This window comes from Paramisgurnus dabryanus, chromosome 2, assembly GCF_030506205.2.
Source record: "Paramisgurnus dabryanus chromosome 2, PD_genome_1.1, whole genome shotgun sequence".
Classification (NCBI taxonomy): Eukaryota; Metazoa; Chordata; class Actinopteri; order Cypriniformes; family Cobitidae; genus Paramisgurnus; species Paramisgurnus dabryanus.
In genome coordinates, this window is record NC_133338.1 from 50,212,229 (window position 1) to 50,231,123 (window position 18,895).

Sequence of the window (18,895 nt, forward strand, 5' to 3'; positions counted from 1 at the left end):
CTCTTTTATTCCCAATGACAGAGCTCAGGATGAGGACTTCATTAGCATATGCATGAAAGGCCCGACTGGCAGAGCGATGTGATTGGCTGGCTCGCAGCCTGGGTGCACCATTAGGCCCTTGGTACACTGAGGACAGGCAGCTGGGTTCGACAGATCCACACACACACATAGAGATTTAAATACTTTCCCCCAGGAGTTTCCCATGCACTCTTTTTAAGCTGTTTTTCAATGACATCACTATGAAAGAGTGCCCCATTGAGCTCCTCAGACTCCTCCCCTGGTTAGTCATTAATCTAGCATGCATGATAAAGGAGTTTTAGGGAAGTTGTTAAGGATGCCTGGTGCATCTTTGTCAAATCGCTTTTAAGCTGACTTTTGCTTTGAGGAAGATAATAACTTGAGAAGATGCTCTGACTGCATCATCTCCGATTTTATATAGTAAAGTCCGATATATATATAGTCAGATTTTGTGTAGAATGCAAGACATGTTTCAGTTTAGCAATTTTGTAACAGTCCAGCCCTAACCATTTCATGCTAGGTTAAAATCTGCCTGTGCTCTGATACATATTTTTATAATGCATTATTAACGTGACTACAGGCACAGAAATAAATACGTGTTGCCTTACATACACCAGATGTGTGAAACAGTCGACATCATTAGAAGAGCTGGATAAGTCTTTGCTGTTTTTAAGAGATGCACAAGTAAACAGAAGTGTATACTCCTACACAGTCTTTACTGTGTGTAACGCCAAAATGACACCTGAACACCATAAACATGCAAAGCTACTAAAGGGCACCTATGGTATGATTCACATTTTTACATTTCCTTTGGTGTGTTAAGTGTGTATTAGTACATGTTAACGATATGCAAAAGCTACATACGTCCCCAAAGTAAACAATGATGCGAGTTATTGTCTCCAACGTAAATCTTTTTTTCTTGGACTACAACAAACACACGGATTGTAGGCAACAGTTTACTTCCTGGAATTGGTGATGTAGACAAGACCGACATTATCATAATTCCTCCCGCTTCGGACTCACAGCCTGTAAGTTAGCTCCTGTTAGCTAGGGTGACCATACGTGCCATTCTTCCCGGACGCATCCCGTCCAGGATTTCGGTGCGTCATCCGGAATTCGTATTTGTTGACCGCATACGCCATTCAGTTAAAAACATAAGATATACAATCGTAGTTTCATTCTTACCTTAAAATGTAACGGTTGCTTTTCTGTAATAATAATAATAATCCTCTATGAAGTATGCGGTCGACAAATACGACATCCGGAAGACGAATACAAAATCCTGGACGGGATGCGTCCGGGAAGAATGGCACGTATGGTCACCCTATGTTAGCACTGCATTGTGACCGAATCTTTCAAACATGGTAAGGAGCGTCACATTTCCGACTGACGTCATAGGTATTCAGACCAATCACAACGGACAGATTAGCTGGCCAATCAGGGACACAGCGCGTTTCAAATCGACGAGGTTTGTACAAAATCAGTGCGTTTCGGGAAGACGGGGATAGAGCTGTCACAATGATTAAATAATCGTCTCATCGCACTTGTTTGACCTCAGCGCGATGATTTCAGATCACCGCAATGATTGCACATCTCTCTAAAAAACACAAAGGGGAGCTGCAGCGCCTGTATAAACAAGACTTTTAAATATGTGTTATGTGTATTAATATTTACTGCCAGGCAAACCTTGCAAAAGATTTAATTTAAAGAGTATATAAACCCTAAACCAACTTTTTTTAGTTAATAATCTGTAAGAATGGGGCTTATTAGTGCTGTTCATTGATTTTAGTAAGTTTTTTGACATTTGGATGTAAAGTGTTTCAATACTACAATATATGGTGTAAAAACGTCTGAGTTCTGCCCTCTTCAGGTTGAACGGTGGCTACTACAGCTGAATTTTCCTATTGGATGGTGGGTCCAAAAAATGACTCGTGACGTAAGCAGATTCAAGCTTACCACGCCCTTGTTACCATCTCATCACACACTTAGTTCATCCCCTCTATCTCCTTGGGATCTGCCCACTTTTCTTGCATTTTTCAAATATTGCCAGTGGGTGGAGTCAGGCTATGACCAGGGGTTTAGTTACGTTTTAAATAATCACAACAATGTATGAAAATTATTTCATAAACAAACATAAAAAATATATGAGAATTAAATGTCAAAGCGATATAACAATTAATCGTCATAATTGTCAAAACCCTAAAACAGGCAATTAATCGTCATAACCGTCACAACTTTTTATACAATTAACATTCAGCCAAATTTCATAATTGTGACAGACCTAGACGGGGATATCTGGAGCTACAAAAATTTATGGTATGGGAAAATGTGTTTTTTTTTACCATAAACGCAAGACATTGTATTATACTAAATACACAAAATAACGTTGTTTTTTAAGCAATGAAATAGGTGCGCTTTAAAACTAGATCTAGATAATTAAATATTGTAGGTTGATTTGTGATTTTTCTGAGTATATTGAAAGAGGCTGTGAAGACATTTGCAAGAGATTAGTAGATTAAAAACATGCAATGGTTTTGTTTTGAGTGTAGGGAAATTTTAGACGTGCGCAGAGGGACTTAATGCGTGCTGCTCCTTTCAGCTGTTTGGATTTTTCACTGGAAAACATCCTCCACCATCTGTTATTAATCTCCTCATTTGGATTTCATTTATAAACTGGAAGTATACTCCCGTTTTTGTACATACGCGAGGGTCCGCATACAGAGTGCGTGGCGCAATTTCGTCATCAGAATAGTATGTGCGCACTAGGTTATGTAGTATGTAGCCCAGGCGATGTATTATAAATCAGTCAAATAAATGCAAATCAAATGTACTTTGCAAGGCTGTGCATTTGACCATACTCATAAAAAAACTACTATACTCCAGGCTTAAGTCCCTCTCTTTACTGTAGATGTCTACATGCCCCGTTTCTCAAATGTTGTATCACAAAATCTATAATCACTCCTCATGTCTCCACATGCGTGGTATTGGAAAGACTTGAATAACAATCAATTGGTCTTTCAGAGTTTCATTATATAACCAGTCCTTTAAAATCATACTCTGTTTCTGTTTCTTATGTTGGCTTATGTTCTTCTCTATGTCTACAGAGGTCATCATCACAGCTCCTCATACGTTGTGCTTTCAGGTCAAGTTTCTCTGCGGCTTCTGACTGTTCTCTGATAAACAAACAGACTTGAAGCTTTTAGTAACCACACAGAACTGTTTGCTTAACATGAACTACACTGGCATGTAGCTTAGAAAGATGTTATCACTTTGTTTTCTGAACAGCTTTCTATTTGCAACGGTTCTGCAACTAGGCTGTATGTTACCTGGTTTTACTTTATCACTAGTCACAGCAATGATAATTGATTTGTTCCCTAAAGAGCTAATATAAAAAGGGTCTTTTTATACCCTTTAACAAAGTCTTACTTTTTTCACCTCGAGGTGTACTACTAGAACAGGCCTTCTGGTTTGACTGTTGAGAAACATATAATTTTTCACATACTTTACGTTATTGCTCCACCTTTCTTCTCAAACACTATGTACGGACGTGTACCTGGTACTTTTTTAGGACCACCTCGGTTGAGGTTTCAAGCGAACCGTAAAGATACTAAAATGTGACGTGTAACAGATCACTGATTTTTCAGAGAGAAATGTCACAACTAGGGTCATTGCTAAATGCATGATAAGGTTAACCTCGTGTGCTATTGAACAAGCTGAGTGGTGTTATCCAAAACTTAATTTTTTCCGCAGTACAACATGCACATGCCAAAAATTAAGAGTGTCCCCATCAATATGCTTCATTGCTCCTGTGTTTTGCGTTTGTATTGTGTTTACGATGATGGCACAGCGATAGAGGCGGCGCAACTGTAACTAATGCTGCGTACACAAACCAAAAGCGAAGCATCGCGTTCCTCGCTCTCGATTACTTGCGGGATCGTACGTCACTGGGAATTTTCCACATGAGCTCAATATTTTCAACTTGCACAGAAGGCGCGTTTGGGACGAATAGCGCATGTTCACACGTATTGCTGCCCAATTCGCGTCATTCACGTTGTCCTGGGCGAATTTGTGTCTATTTAAGTCTTTGTATTGACTTTGTATGTAATCTACTCATGCAATATTAAAATTCGCTTCTGGTGTGTACGCAGCATACGTCTTATAATCTCTCATATGGCAAAACATTTAATTTCTTTCGCCAAAAATATGTTTTAATTTATTTATATGCCTTAATTAAATATATTTTTTTAAATATGAAAATATATTTAGTATTTACCGTCATATATTAACTTCAGGAGGCAACAAATACATTTCTAATTTTACAACTCATACCACAAAAAAAAAATGTTCATGACCAAAATACAAAAATATGTCTAAATTATAAAACTATAAGTATATTTTTAGAGTTTTTCTTTCAACGTTACGTGACTATAAATGCTTCAAAATATATTTATTTTTAAAATATATTTAAAAAAATAAAAAATGGCCAAAAAATATATTGATAAAAAAATATTTTTTAAACATATTTTTAAACAAAATATATATATATTTTGTATATTTTGAAATATATATTTAAAATGATATTTGATGCTTATAATGTAGTTAAACTGCAGGCTGCTTACTGTACGTCTAGTTACGAATGTATATTTATTATAATAAATCACCTTTATTTGACAAAATCTTCTACAGTCCCAGATTTTAGAATTATCTACAGCAGGGGTTTTCAAACTTTTTGTGTGTGTTGACCACTATTTGTAATCAAGAATTTTCGCGGACCACCTCATAATACTCATAATAAAATATGTCTACACAAAGTCCTGAATTTATCTGCATCTCTAAAAAGGCTAACTAGCACTAAAACTATACATGGTCATACTACAGATTCTTAAAACATATTCTTAAAAATATATATTTTTCTTAAAAAAATATATTATTTTATATTTTATTTTGCCTTTACACGGACCACCTGCAGTACCTTCACGGACCACTAGTGGTCCGCGGACCACAGTTTGGGAATGGCCGATCTACAGCAACCCCCTCACGGAGATGGATTGGGTTTTTCCTTTCTGAATGAATTTTTCCTCTCATGTTTTGAAAGAGGCTCCTGTAGTTTCTCTGTGTTTGTTTATAGCTGGAGTGCTTCTGGCCTTGACCTTATTGATGTTTGCAGTTCATAATATCCAAAAACTTGTTTGATACTGACAAAATGAAGAGTTCTTTGTTACAGACTTGACTCATCCTCACATGAACTCTGTATTGTGCTTCTCATGAGAGATATAAATCATGTGAGACACTATCACAAAATCAACAAGGCAGATGAAGTGAGATGAAGTCTCCGTCTTTGTTTTTTTTTTTAGAAAGATAATTGAGATTAGTCTGATGGTGTGATTGTCAGATTTGAATTGGTGCCTGCCACAAATAACGAATTTGATCGAAATGTTTGTTTTCTTGTGAAGATTGGCGACATTAAAAGTTTATACCCTCTTCTTAAACTTGAGCACATTCCTTTAGGGAAATATCTCTCGGAGACAAGCCTGTTCTTGTTGCATGAAGTCTGTATTGTTCATTGTCCTATTTCAGTGGTTTTATGTGGCCAGATTAACAGATCACTTACATATCTGAAACGCTCCCTGGTGGGACTGACAAGATGATGTTTAAAGAAATAGTTCACCAAATTTTCCTCATCATCTATTCAACCTACAGTAATACCATCCCAGTATCACTGTCCGATGAAAACCACGTATGTCCATTTTGCAGATTTTGAGATTTTTCGATGGATTGAATGTCCAGGTTCATTGCCGTATACAGTATGCTTCACATATCTAAATGCCCAATGAAAAGTTGTGAAATCAAGTCATCTGATTTTCACATAGGGCTGGGCGATATGGGCAAAAAAATTATCGAGAAAATGTTTTCCATATCAGTCGATATCGATAATTATCATGATAAATAACAAATCTTTATTCCTGTCAAATTCAAGGCAGATTTTTGCCTCATACATTATATTCACTGCAGTGGTGGATCTGCTGTTTTTCCTCAGTTTCCTGAATTTGTGAATGTCCTGTAAATTAGGGATGTAATGATTCAATCGCGATTCAATCGCGGTCCCCATTAAAAATGCCTGTCTGAAATCGATTCTGAATCGCAAGGCTGCGATTCTTTGTTTTATGCACAGCTTGTGCGTGTACTACGGCATTTGGTCAGTAGGAAGTCCTTATCAATCTAAAATCATTATGAGTCGGAGTCGTTTATAACGTGCATTTAAAAAAGCAACAACTCATTAAGCAAAATCATTCAAAATATTCTCTATTATCATGAAAATACCTGAAACAATTTGAAGAACAGCGTATAAATATTCCTGTGTAGACATTTCCTGGAATAGTGTTTGCAATGATACTTCTTGTGTGGCACACAGGGAGTTTCTGCATGAGAGCGCCCCCTGGCGTTCGGATGTGCCAGATTTCACCGTAATTCATTCAAATTCATTCATTGAGAAAACGCGCATTTGCACGGTTAATCCTTACACCCCTACTGTAAATATACTTTTAAATTTGTGCCGATGTGTGCGTGCGCAAGGCGGACGCTGAAAGAAAGTACAGTATACTGTTCTGGGCTTTGACGACCCCGGTTTGCGCATCCAACATTACAAACAAGAAAATGTTTCCGCCCATTTGGATTCCGTGATTCCGTCCGCGTTATCCGCATCGCGAAAATCATAGGGCTCTACAAATAAATGAATAACTTGCCTCATCTTCCACTCCTTCAAGTCTGACACTGTCATTGTAAACCAAGAGCGCGTGCCGCATCCGGAAGTGCTTGCGCAACATTACGCACAGTGCGTAAACATTATCGATCACTTATCGAACTGTCCTTATCGTTTTTATCGGAAAGGCTTATATCGGTAAAATTATCGTTATCGAATTATCGCCCAGCACTATTTTCACATATATCCATTTAGTGTCAAAGCTGTCAATCACGCCGCGTATCTCCCGCCCTGTGGAAGCATCTCGCCAGCCTTGTGAAGTTTCATCGAAGCTCAGCACTGGATAGCCGAATAAACATAACCAGGTGAGACAATGACTTTCCTTCATCGAGGTAAACGTTTCCCCCCTGCCGCCAGATGTACGTCTAGGAGTGACAAAATTACGGTAGGACTGTGCGAACAAAGTATCTGTCAGTGTATTGATTCATTGTCCGTTCCTAGTTTGCAAGAGACATTTAATACATTTATAATTATAAATAATAATAATATAAACTAAGCATATTTAATAAACTAAGACGTAGGCTATTTAATAAACTGAGCGTATTCATCTGTCAATATAAAAACGCGACTTGGCCATTCTAATTAATGATCGGAAGAACGCGTATCGACCACCGCTACTGTAAAATATGCACGTATGTCCATTTAAACTCAATTTTGGTCAAATGTGGATTATATCATTACACTGGCAAGAATATAGTTACCTGTAAAGATGCCGTACCAAGTACGACAACACTACATTCAACTGCTTTTGAAAAGTTTGAGTTTTTTTCACTTCCTGAAAAGTAACCGTTTTGGACATACGCGAGTTTCATCGGGCAGCGACGATATATACATTTGGGCGGTGTTATGCAAATCTTCCCACACAGTGATGTAGATAAGTGGGGGCGTATTTGAATGAGGCGTTTTTTGGGAAAGGCGTTAATGAGCATTTACTTTTAGAAAGAATATCTCTTTGGGTTTGAGACTTTCATATTTGCGACTTTACGAGCTTTTAACACGCCAAAAACAAAAGCATGAAATTGCATCATGTGACCCCTTTAAGTTTGTAAAATTTCTTGCTGCCCTAGAAAATCTTGGATGGCATAAGCGTGAATAATTATGAAAGAACTTTTATATTTGGGTGAACAAATCAGGTTTTATGGGAACAGAGTAGAGGAAAATACATGTAACATTTATCCACACGCACATCAACATGTTTTAACTGTGCATGAAAGCAAGCAGAACTTGCAAGGTGAATCGGTCAAACTTTATCTGAAAAAATGTTGTGAAGAAATCTCTGTGTGTACAGATTTCTTCATCTGAGTGATTAATTGTCATGTTGTTTTATCTGTTGTGTAGCTTTATGCCAATATATACAGGCTACTAAATTCAGAGATGATGCCAGAGGAAAGTTGGCGAGTGCAGGAGAAGGTAACCAACAACCCTACTGCTCTCCACCGCTGCAGTCAATGCTCCTGTTTGTTTCACAGTCAACCACAGCTCCGCTTGTGTCCTTTAACCTTGACACGCACTTCTTTCACAGCACTGCTGTTTGTTCATGTGTGAGACGCACTGGGGTACCGCGGGATCACTTCCTACCCTCTTCCTCTTTAACTCCTCCTCTTCCTCTCCCCGCCTCTCAGAAGCAACTTGTCAGCAATGTTTGACAATCACTGCTTGGTGAATCTTTTTTCAGGGGTTTCCCTTTGAGCTCTAACTTCACTTTGAAATAATTTTGAGACACGGCTTTCTCCAAACTTTTCTGCTTGGGTTTTGATTGTTTTTGCAGTCACTTTTCTGGCAAATAATCTTCTTTGAGAACCAATATGTAACATAAATAATATATTTTTTATATTGATCGATTGCAATTATTAATTTGTGATTTTATTTGTTCTGAATTGCCACACATGATTAAGGAACTTCAGAAAAGAGAGTTTTATCAATTTCGAGTTTGTCTTTATTAAATTTTTTGCTCTCTTTCTTGATCTCAGGTGAGAATTTTGAGCAGAGTCCATTGCGGAGAACTTTTAAATCCAAAGTTCTAGCCCATTTTCCCGAAAATGTGGAGTGGAACCCATTTGACCAGGATGCTGTGGGCATGGTGAGTGATGCAAATAGTTGGTTACTTAACTTTTTAATTGAGAGAAAACACTTCCCTGCCAATGACAAGTTTTACGGCAATCCAAATTTCCGCTACTGTCCACTAGGTGGGGCTCTTACCCAACTTATAAAGCACTTAAGCATCCACTGATCCAAAAACAGTAAAAACTCTGTGTATGTTTTGTCATTGCTATGAATCTGATCTCTAACAAAAGTCCTTTACATAAATGCCATTATCTCAGCTTTGTGTCAAAAAATTTTATTTTTGAAGAAATATACCCAGTTTCAGAGGTGAATAAAGAGAACAAATAAACAAATAAATTTAATATTTTTTATTTAAAAGCATAAGGTCTGTTCTTTCATTTTTATATATTTTATATTTATATAAGAAAATTGTCATTACACTTTTGTAAAAGTCATAAAAAATGCTGGCATGGATGGGGAGTTTTTTTTTTAAGTGATGGCAGAAATGCCAAAATCTAGAGAACAGTATGGCCGATATCCAGCACATTGTTTCCATCCTGGATGCTGATTGGACATCTATGATATGAAAATCCTTTTTTACTTGAAAGCGTTAAGAGTACACAAAACTGCAGAATTTCTGTGTGATATTTTTTCAAAATTATCACTGCAAAATCTTAAGCTGACTATTTGACTGCTGCTTGAACGGCACAGCCAATGGCTGAATTTTGTCCATTAATTAAGCCTTAAGCTGGTCAATATATTACATTGTTATTTTACATTACATTTACATTTGGGACCTTGGACCACAAAACCAGTCTAGTTGCACGGGTATATTTAATATCAATAGCCAACAATACATTGTATGGGTCAAATTATCACATTTTAATGCCAAAAATCATTAGGATAATAAGATGATTAATTTGTAATTTGTGAATTTCCTACCATAAATATATATAAAAAATGTATTTATCATTAGTAATATGTGTTTCTAAGGACTTCGTTTGGACAACTTTAAAGGCAACTTTTTTATTTCACTCTCAGATTGCACCCCAGAGATGTATCTTGGACAAATATTCGCCTATCCTAACCAATCATACATCAGTGGAAAGCTTATTTACCTTTTTACAATTTCCAGAATTGACCCTTATGGTTATGTGGCCCAGGGTAACATTTATGAATTTGGCAGACACTTCTATCCAAAGCGACATACAGAGCATGCCAAGATATACATTTTATCAGTATTTATGTTACCTGGGAATGCATGGGGGCTGAAACAACTAATCGATAAAAGGGTCAGTGACAAAAAGGTTTGGCAAGATAAGAAATTAAAATTAAAAACAAAAAAACTAAACTTGTTTTAAAAGAATGTATCAGGTTTTTTTCAATGCACAGTGTATTTATGTATCATTTGCACCATTTTTATAAACATTAAGACTGAATTGACCTGAAAATGTCATATGGTGTAACCGCCAATTGCACCAAAGAATGAGAAATATTAAATATTTTATCCACCTTGATGGCATGTAAGCGTAATCATTAAACAAAACATTTAAAAATATCATTTTATTAGTTATTTCTAAATGTAAATTTTAATGCGTTTTTGTAATATTTGTCCTGACTATTGCTGAAAACAGCTCTGTTTTCTGAATAATCTTTGACAAATGATGTAAAAATGTATGTAAAAAACATATTACACTAAACTAGATGATTATATTTTATTCCACATTTTTTATGAATATATTTGTATTTTAATAAAAAAAATTTTTAGTTACACCAATTGACACAGACCGATTACACAACATTGACATTTTTGCAGTTATCCCCCAAATATTCTTTCAAAATGAAATAACGAGGAATTTTAGACTTGGTCCTCAAAAAAGAGTGTATGCAAGTAATCTGCAAATTAATTTTGAAATTTTAACCCTTTTAACATTTAATTGATCCATACGGACACAAAATAATTAACGTCAGGGCATTGACCCAAAAACCGATAATGAAATTCATTTATCAGGCACTGCTTCTCACAGCGTGACCAGCTTCTTTTAAAAGCAAGGCTGTGTTGCCAGGTCCTCTGCCTTTTGGTAGATTTCTGAATTGGGCAACTTTTAAACTGTTACCGCAGGTTGATGTTTTTCTGCTGGTTAGAGATTGAAGGATTTGGTTCATTAATTGTTGGTATTTGGGCTGGGAATAGTCATTGGGATGCTTTGTGGACAAATTTTAAATGGCCATTGGGATGGTTTTGTTGCAGCCCTGACAGGACAAAGATGTAAGTAAAAGCGCTGGAGCGCTGGTTAATAAAGATTAAATTTTATCCTTTAATATAAGCGAGTTTGTATTTGTTTAATTGTTGTTGGGTTTCAAGGTCTAAAATTGAGATAAAAAATAGTTTATTAATCTGTGGCAAAATTTTCTTACCAGCACATCCCTGAAGACTCAATTTTTTGTTTTATTTATATTTTGATAGTTTAACTATTTAAAGCTGCACATTTTTTTATTTAAGGCATAAAATATCAAAATAAAAAAGATTAAAACATTGTAGTAGTGTGTGGGTTTTGCACTTTTAAAAGTACACTTCTACACATAAATACTCTAATTTAGTGCCTTATAGCTGTAATATTTAAAAATAAATATGTTTTTATTCGATTAGTCGATTAAATGTAAAATAATTGCCACATTAATCGATTATATAAAAATAATCGTTAGTTCCATTGGTACCCATAACCTTTCGCTCTGTTAATGCAATGCTGTTCCAGTTGAGCTACAATCTGTTATGAAAGCAACAGACATGAATTAAGGATCTCTTTAATATTAGTAAAGCCTCACACCCATGTTGTCCTCTCTTTCTTCAGCTCTGTATGCCAAAAGGCCTGTCCTTCCGGACTCAGTCAGACACGCGCGAGCCTCAGTTCCACTCCTTCATCATCACACGGGAGGACGGCTCGCGGACGTACGGCTTCGCCCTCACTTTCTTCGAGGAGGTGACGAGCAAGCAGATCTGCAGTGCTATGCAGACACTTTATCACATGCACAACGCAGAACAATACGACATCCTGCACGCGCCCCCCACGCCTCGTGGCTCCGAAGACCCCCGGCTGGCCCCTCCGCAGCTGCACGCGGCTCCCGCCATCTCCAGGTTGCAACGCTTCAACTCGTACGACATCAGTCGCGATACGCTGTACGTGTCCAAGTGCATCTGTCTGATTACGCCGATGGCCTTCGCTCAAGCCTGCCGAAGGGTTCTCGAACAGCTGCATCGGGCCGTCACCTCACCCCAGCCTCCGCCCCTCCCGCTGGAGAGCTACGTCTACAACCTCCTCTACGAGGTTCCCCTGCCGCCCGCCGGGCGTTCCCTGAAATTCTCGGGTGTTTACGGGCCGTTGTTGTGTCAGAGGCCGAGCACGGCCGAGCTTCCCCTCTTTGACTTTCACCTACAGGAAGTGTTTGAGTTGTTGGGGGTGGAAAACATTTTGCAGCTCTTTACCTGCGCGCTACTGGAGATCCAGATCCTTCTGTACTCGCAACGTGAGTAGCTCTTATTAACAGTCTGATGCATATTGCACAAAATAATGACTTTATTATTAGCCAGTTGTAAATAATAGCAGAGGTTTTTAATAATTAAAGCCACTTGTGCTGCCAACTCAGCTTAAACTTTCCATTTAACAAATGTAACACCTTGCAAACATGCTTTTATTTGCCCATTAATGCTACGTTTAAACAGTTGAGTCCCATAAAAATGATGTCCACTCCTGATTGGCTGATGGCACGGCCCCAAGCCCTTCATTTGCAGTTTCCCGAGCAATGGCTTGCTTTAAACAGCCCTACAAGCACTAAATGCAAAATATATATTACAATAAAAATATGTTGTCCTGCCTGTGATATCCAGGCTATAGTGAGATAAGAAGCATTAAAGTTTAATTTAAATCATTGATGTAAAACCAACACAGCCCGTATTTCAATGTATGCCATGCAAACATGGATTTTAACACATTTCTTGTGTTTGCACTCGTTCGTTTCAGCACATGCTGGGTTTGGACAGGCGGGTAGGTTGCAGTGTACTGCGACAAGCTCTCTCTCTCTTTTCACACTCTCTCTCTATATCTCTGTGTCTGTGCGAGATCGTGCTATCGCTTTGTTCTTGTTCTTAAACTCGCAGGCCACCATTTGGCACAAATTAAACCCGCAGATTTCTTAGGGACGTAAGGGAAATAAGATAAGTAGTTACTTATACAATTATATAAAGTAAATTGTTAGACATAAGAAACTTATTTTTAATTAGATCTTAAATGTTGTTTTTCACGACCATGTGCTTTATAATGTGTCACAATCTTATCATGATCATTTTATCTTTATCAATCGTGTTTTAGATAACTCATCTGCAAAAGTATTGTTGGCACTGGAAATCCTCAGAGGGGCGATTTGGATAAAATTTCCAGGGGCGCAGGGAAATTGTTTCCCCATTCAGCAGCAGATGCGATGATTGGATCAATTACATCAACAAGAAATGGCAAATTACAGGGGGCAACTACAAAACGTCAGGGGGCTGGGTGGATGCATCGCTGTGGTGTTGCTTAGCAACCCCTCCTCCAGACACGGAGGATGGTGGTGATGCAGCATAAATATGATTGGCTGGAAATGACATCATCCTGTTCTCTTCCAGAAGGCTAACGGTTGCAACATAATGTTTGTGGACAGTGAGCATCTCAGATGGAAGGGATTTGTCCTTCCAAGACGGATCTGCACGCACACGCGGCAGGATATGATCTCTTAAAAATGAGAGAGCCTACGCAGGGCTATAAATAGTAGATGCATTCATAGCTAATGGATAAATGTCCTGGCCTGTTCCCATGCATGTGAATCCTTGAGATGGACATCTGCTGCTAGATCAGTGGACGGTTGCCAATTACTTAGCATTTCTGTATATAGTCCGCCGTCTCAGTGCTGGGTGGTATGATTGTATATACTGTGCACCTGGTAGACATTTCACTCTAGTGTTTATACTTTGGCTATTAATGTGGCTCATCCAATCAGAAATCTCTTTTAGGCTTAGTCAACAGTAATAACCCTGATATGAACCTGTTATCTTTTGGTAAACCTAATGATATATAAATGTATACAATAGTGGATGCGTGGGATGTGAGGGTGTGTGCATCTGTGAATCGGCCTGTGGTTATTACTGAAGGTTAATCTTGTCTGCTTTACATGCATGTCATCCTTTGTGACTTCAGGATGGAGACCTTAACCTTAAAATTGGCCATTTTCGGCTTTTTGTGTGCAGAAACATGACATTTTTCATTTTAAATGCTCACATGAGAATGCATTGTGCATTAGGCACTTAGGAATCTTACAACATAACTTGACTAACAGGAACGTCGCAATATCAAGGGCATTCTTACGTAGAAGTACTATAATTTATAAAGTACCAACTGTCTTTCTGTGCACAGAGTGAAAATAAATATGAGATATTATATTTTTATTCAGGGACTAGAGCTTTTTCATTATGTAAAATGCCAAAGCTATTTATTTTTTTTTCAGTTACTGCATTATAATTTCAGTCAAATTAAATTAAAAGTAATTTAATTTAAATTTAAAGTAATTTTAAATGTCAAGTCAAATTGGCTGTGCACGTCAACTATATAAAATTTTGACTAGTAATGGCTTGCTTGCTATAACTTATAAAAAATAAGTTGAAATTGCTTAAAAATGTTAAAGGTACAGTATGGGTTTTTTAATGGCGTGTAGTGGTGAGATTGTGAATTGCATCCAACCTCAATTTCGAAACGCAATGAGAAGCTACGGTAGCTGCCACAGGACAAACGTGTCGTCGACTGAGACAAAGGCCCTGTCCCAAATGGCACACTCTGGGCTTGTGGTCCTCCTCAGAGTCCACACTTTGATGACATCATAGAGTGCAGACTTTAGGGACCCTTGATGCGAGTCCACGTTGGTGCACCTGAGTAGTGTTTTGGGACAGACTCGGGCTTCACGCAGGAAATAGGAAGATAAGTTGCCGGTCAGTGTGAACTCCTTCCTTCCGTTGTTGGATTGGTCTGATTGCTCTTTCGCAAAGACTTATGGGTTGGTAAAGTGCACGAAGCCTGTTTTAGATCTTTCAGTTGATTAAATGTAATGTGACGGGGTCCACGACCTTCAAGTCCAAAAAAAGTGTGTCCATCCTTCACAAAATAAATCCAAACGGCTCCAGGATGATAAACAAAGGTCTTCTGAGGGTAATCCGCGCGGTGTTGTTGTAGAAATATCCATATTTGAAACTTTATTAATAAAGTAAATAAAAAAAATAAAAATAACTACCTTCCGGTAGAGCCGCCATCTTAGTCGCGTCCGCATTCAGGATGAGAGCTTACGCAGCCTACGGAGGCTACTCTGCTGCTGCTCTGTGCCCCCGCCCTCCGAATTTGTCATACGTAACTAAGTAAAGTGCGTACACTACGCTAATACTCTCTCCTGAATACAGAGGAGTCTAAGATGGCGGCGCTACCGGAAGGTAGTTATTTTCTTTAATAAAGTTTTAAATATGGATATTTCTACAACAACACCGCGCGGATTACCCTCAGAAGACTTTTGTTTATCATCCTGGAGCCGTTTGGATTTAATTTGTGAAGGATGGATGCACTTTTTTTGGACTTAACCGTAACATTACATTTAATCAACTGAAAGATCTAAAACATTTTCTAAAATATCCGAAAATGTGTTTGTCTGAAAAACGATGGACATATGCAACTCGGACAGCTTGGGGGTGAGTAAATCATGGCTTTGATATCATTTTTGGCCGAACTATCCCTTTAAGGGGGCACTGATGAACACACTTCAAAAAGTAAAAATGACAGATGGAACACCCTACGGACTCATAGACTAAGGGAGCACGCCTCCAGTTTAAGGCTACGAGACCGAAAGTCCACATAAAGTGTGCCATTTGGGACAGGGCCAAAGTAGGGACGAAACACACTGTGAAGAACAGTTTGTCCGTTTAGGGCTAATGTAGAAACATGACGCCGACTTCCATGTAAGGGATTCGCGGTGTATGGAGATAAAAATGACTCATTCTAAGGAAATAAAAACAATAAAGTTCATTTTGTAAGGTCTTTATATACTACTGATAATATAGTTATGTATATTATATTGCATTTCTGTCAAGAGATCCATCTAAAAATCCCACACTGCACCTTTAAAACTTCAGTGGCTTGTCATAGATAAACTAGTAAAACAATAAGTAAATAAAAAATAAACAGGAAAATATTGCCCCGATCATCAATCTCACAGGCTAACGATAGGACGATTGCCCAACATTAACCTGGGGTTAGTGTTGAACCACCATAGTACGATGCATATTTGAAAAAATGAACTACCTAGTCAAGAGTGTTTCCCGAAAAACATAGTAACTTTGTGCATGGTTCAACAACATTGATGTAATCACTGCTGTAAATAATGTGCATTGCATCGGAAGACAGATTTTTTAAATCGTGATTTAGTTGTTTATATTTAAGTAGTTTAATTCATGCACAAGTTTCCTTTTACGTAACTCCTCCCAGGGATTCCCCAGGGTCTTAAAGCCCGTAGGGTAGCACGCATGAGCACTTTAATTCTGTTTACAAATTAATAGACGTAAAATTAACTTTGTTTATATTTAGATTAATCTAGTCTACATGTCATAATAACAAGAAATTATGCTTCTAACCACAGCTTGACAGCTCTACAACCACACAAGTTTGCGATGCAGTTTGCGAAGTCCGCTGCAACGATGGTTTCGGGAAAACCCCGAAACGTTGAACAATGCTAAAAAGGACGGAACTTGCACCCCTGTGCATTTCCAGAAGTTGCGAAGCGCCAGATCAGATTCTGAACAGACAATATTAACCAACTCTTGTTATTTTTGTGTGCAGTATGCATCAGATGGTCAATAAATGAATTACTGTTGGTCAATTTTCTAGAGATAGACCATAAGTTTTGTGTTTGTTTGTAAGTAATTCATCTGATCCTGGGAAAGCAGATGGTTTTACACTGTCCGTCTGTATCACTCTATAAATCATGGCTTTGTAAATGAGCTTCATTGTCTGATAAGACCGCAGCACATTGCCCTGCTCTCACATTAGTGTTTCTGAACTGCGTCATTTACTGAACAGATTACCAGCGGCTGATGACGGTGGCGGAGAGCATCACGGCATTAATGTTCCCTTTCCAATGGCAGCATGTGTACGTTCCGATCCTTCCCGCATCCCTTCTGCACTTCCTGGACGCTCCTGTGCCCTACCTCATGGGTCTGCACTCCAACGGCCAGGATGACCGCACTAAGCTGGAACTTCCCCAAGAGGTGCGTGACACCCGCTAACAATCTCACACAACTGAATCATTCAGTCCAAAATGAATTCATGTTCAGTGATAAATCATCTGGTTTTTCCTAAGAGTAGTGTTTAAACCATACAGGCGATGGGCATGATGGTCTCATACTGTATGCGTCACTGTTAAAAAAGAAACTGTGTCTTTATAAAACTGTTAGGATTTAATTTTGATAGGTGATTAAAGGGATAGTTCACCCAAAACTGAAAATTGTATCATCATTTTTTCATCCTCATGTTTTCACGGATCAATGCCAAAATGACTTAATAAAATGAAATATTGTCTTCCTCAGGCCAACCTGTGCTTTGTCGATATTGACAACCACTTTATCGAGCTACCGGAGGACCTACCTCAGTTCCCCAACAAGCTGGAGTTCATCCAGGAGATCTCGGAGGTTCTGCTCGCGTTTGGATTGTCTCCAGAGGCAAATCCACAACGCAGCGAGGGTCAGACCAAGCTCAGGGGCTTCCGCACGGCTGACGTGGTCTCGGACAAACGCAACGGCAACCTGGCAGGGTCACCTCTCACTTCGTACCTGCTGCGAGAAAACCAAACCATTGCTCGCCTACAAGCGCTGGTTAAGAGGACTGGAGTCAGTTTGGAAAAGGTGAGCGTGGGAATATGGTCTAATCACTCAAACACAATAGATGAGAATAACTAGTTAGTGAAAATTGTGTTTTTTAAACTAAGCAGGTTTTTAGACTCATGGTTGAGCCAGTGCTGTTGTGTCTGGATGCTCACACAAAAAGAGCAATACCACCACAGAAATGATATTTGAAGAGGGAATAAACCTACAGATGGCTTTTCATATTAATCTAGGACAGGGTTTTCATATTTTGTCGTCAACCTAACCCCCTTGACCTAAATTTTTTACTTAAAGTACCCCCTAAGATTTTAGGTAAATATTAAAAAATATTAGCACATTTGCATGTTTAACTTCAAAAACATTTATTTCTCATCCGTTTTATAGTATTTTCTTTTATTGTTACATAAACATATTTGTCAATTTTGCACGAATTTGCAGTTTTATGATGAAGCATTAGATTTTTTTAACTTATTTATTTGCATTGTATTATTTAGGTATAAATATTTTTTCATCAACTAGCAAACCCCCTGGAATTTTCCCGTAACTCCAGATATGAAAACCCTGATCTAGGATATAAAAAAATTATAAATAATTTTTTTTAAAGAACACGCCCACATTTAGGGACTTTATCTTATTCGCCGTATCCCCCAGAGTTAGATAAGTCCATACATACCTTTCTCATCTCCGTGCGTGCTGTAACTCTGTCTGAAACAGCCCTCGCTAGCTTAGCTTAGCACAAAGACTAGAAGTGAATAGCTCCAGCTAGCATACTGCTCCCAATAAGTGACAAAATAACACGAACATTTTCCTATTAATATGTTGTGATTTGTATAGTCACACCGTGTACAAATAACAAGGTCATATGAGACACAGACATCTTTTAATAGAATACATACTTGGAACTTTATTCTCAGAAGGCAAAGCACTGCTACTTAGGCGGAGTGATTTGCACAACTCTGACCGAACTCTCTGCTCCTCACCAGGGGGCTTCTCGGGTGCTGCGAGCAAATCACTCTGCCCAGTAGCAGTGCTTTGCCTTCTGAGAATATAGTTCCCAGTATGTATACTGTTAAAAGATGGCTGTCTCTCATATGGCCTTGTTATTTGTACACAGTGCGTTATTTTGTCACTTA

General features: G+C 38.3%; 1 protein-coding gene across 2 annotated transcripts in view; it reads left to right on the top strand.

Moving 5' to 3' along the window:
- The window catches only part of dennd5a (DENN/MADD domain containing 5A), a 62,891-nt gene that overhangs the window by 10,593 nt on the left and 33,403 nt on the right, over positions 1-18,895 (top strand). Inside the window, exons 2-6 of one of the 2 annotated variants that reach the window (XM_065261559.1) lie at positions 8,117-8,188; positions 8,749-8,858; positions 11,674-12,346; positions 16,963-17,150; positions 17,469-17,783. In XM_065261559.1, coding sequence (XP_065117631.1) covers positions 8,117-8,188; positions 8,749-8,858; positions 11,674-12,346; positions 16,963-17,150; positions 17,469-17,783 — 1,358 coding nt within the window. The remainder of the gene's footprint in view (positions 1-8,116; positions 8,189-8,748; positions 8,859-11,673; positions 12,347-16,962; positions 17,151-17,468; positions 17,784-18,895) is intronic. The other variant, XM_065261560.1, reaches the window with a different exon arrangement.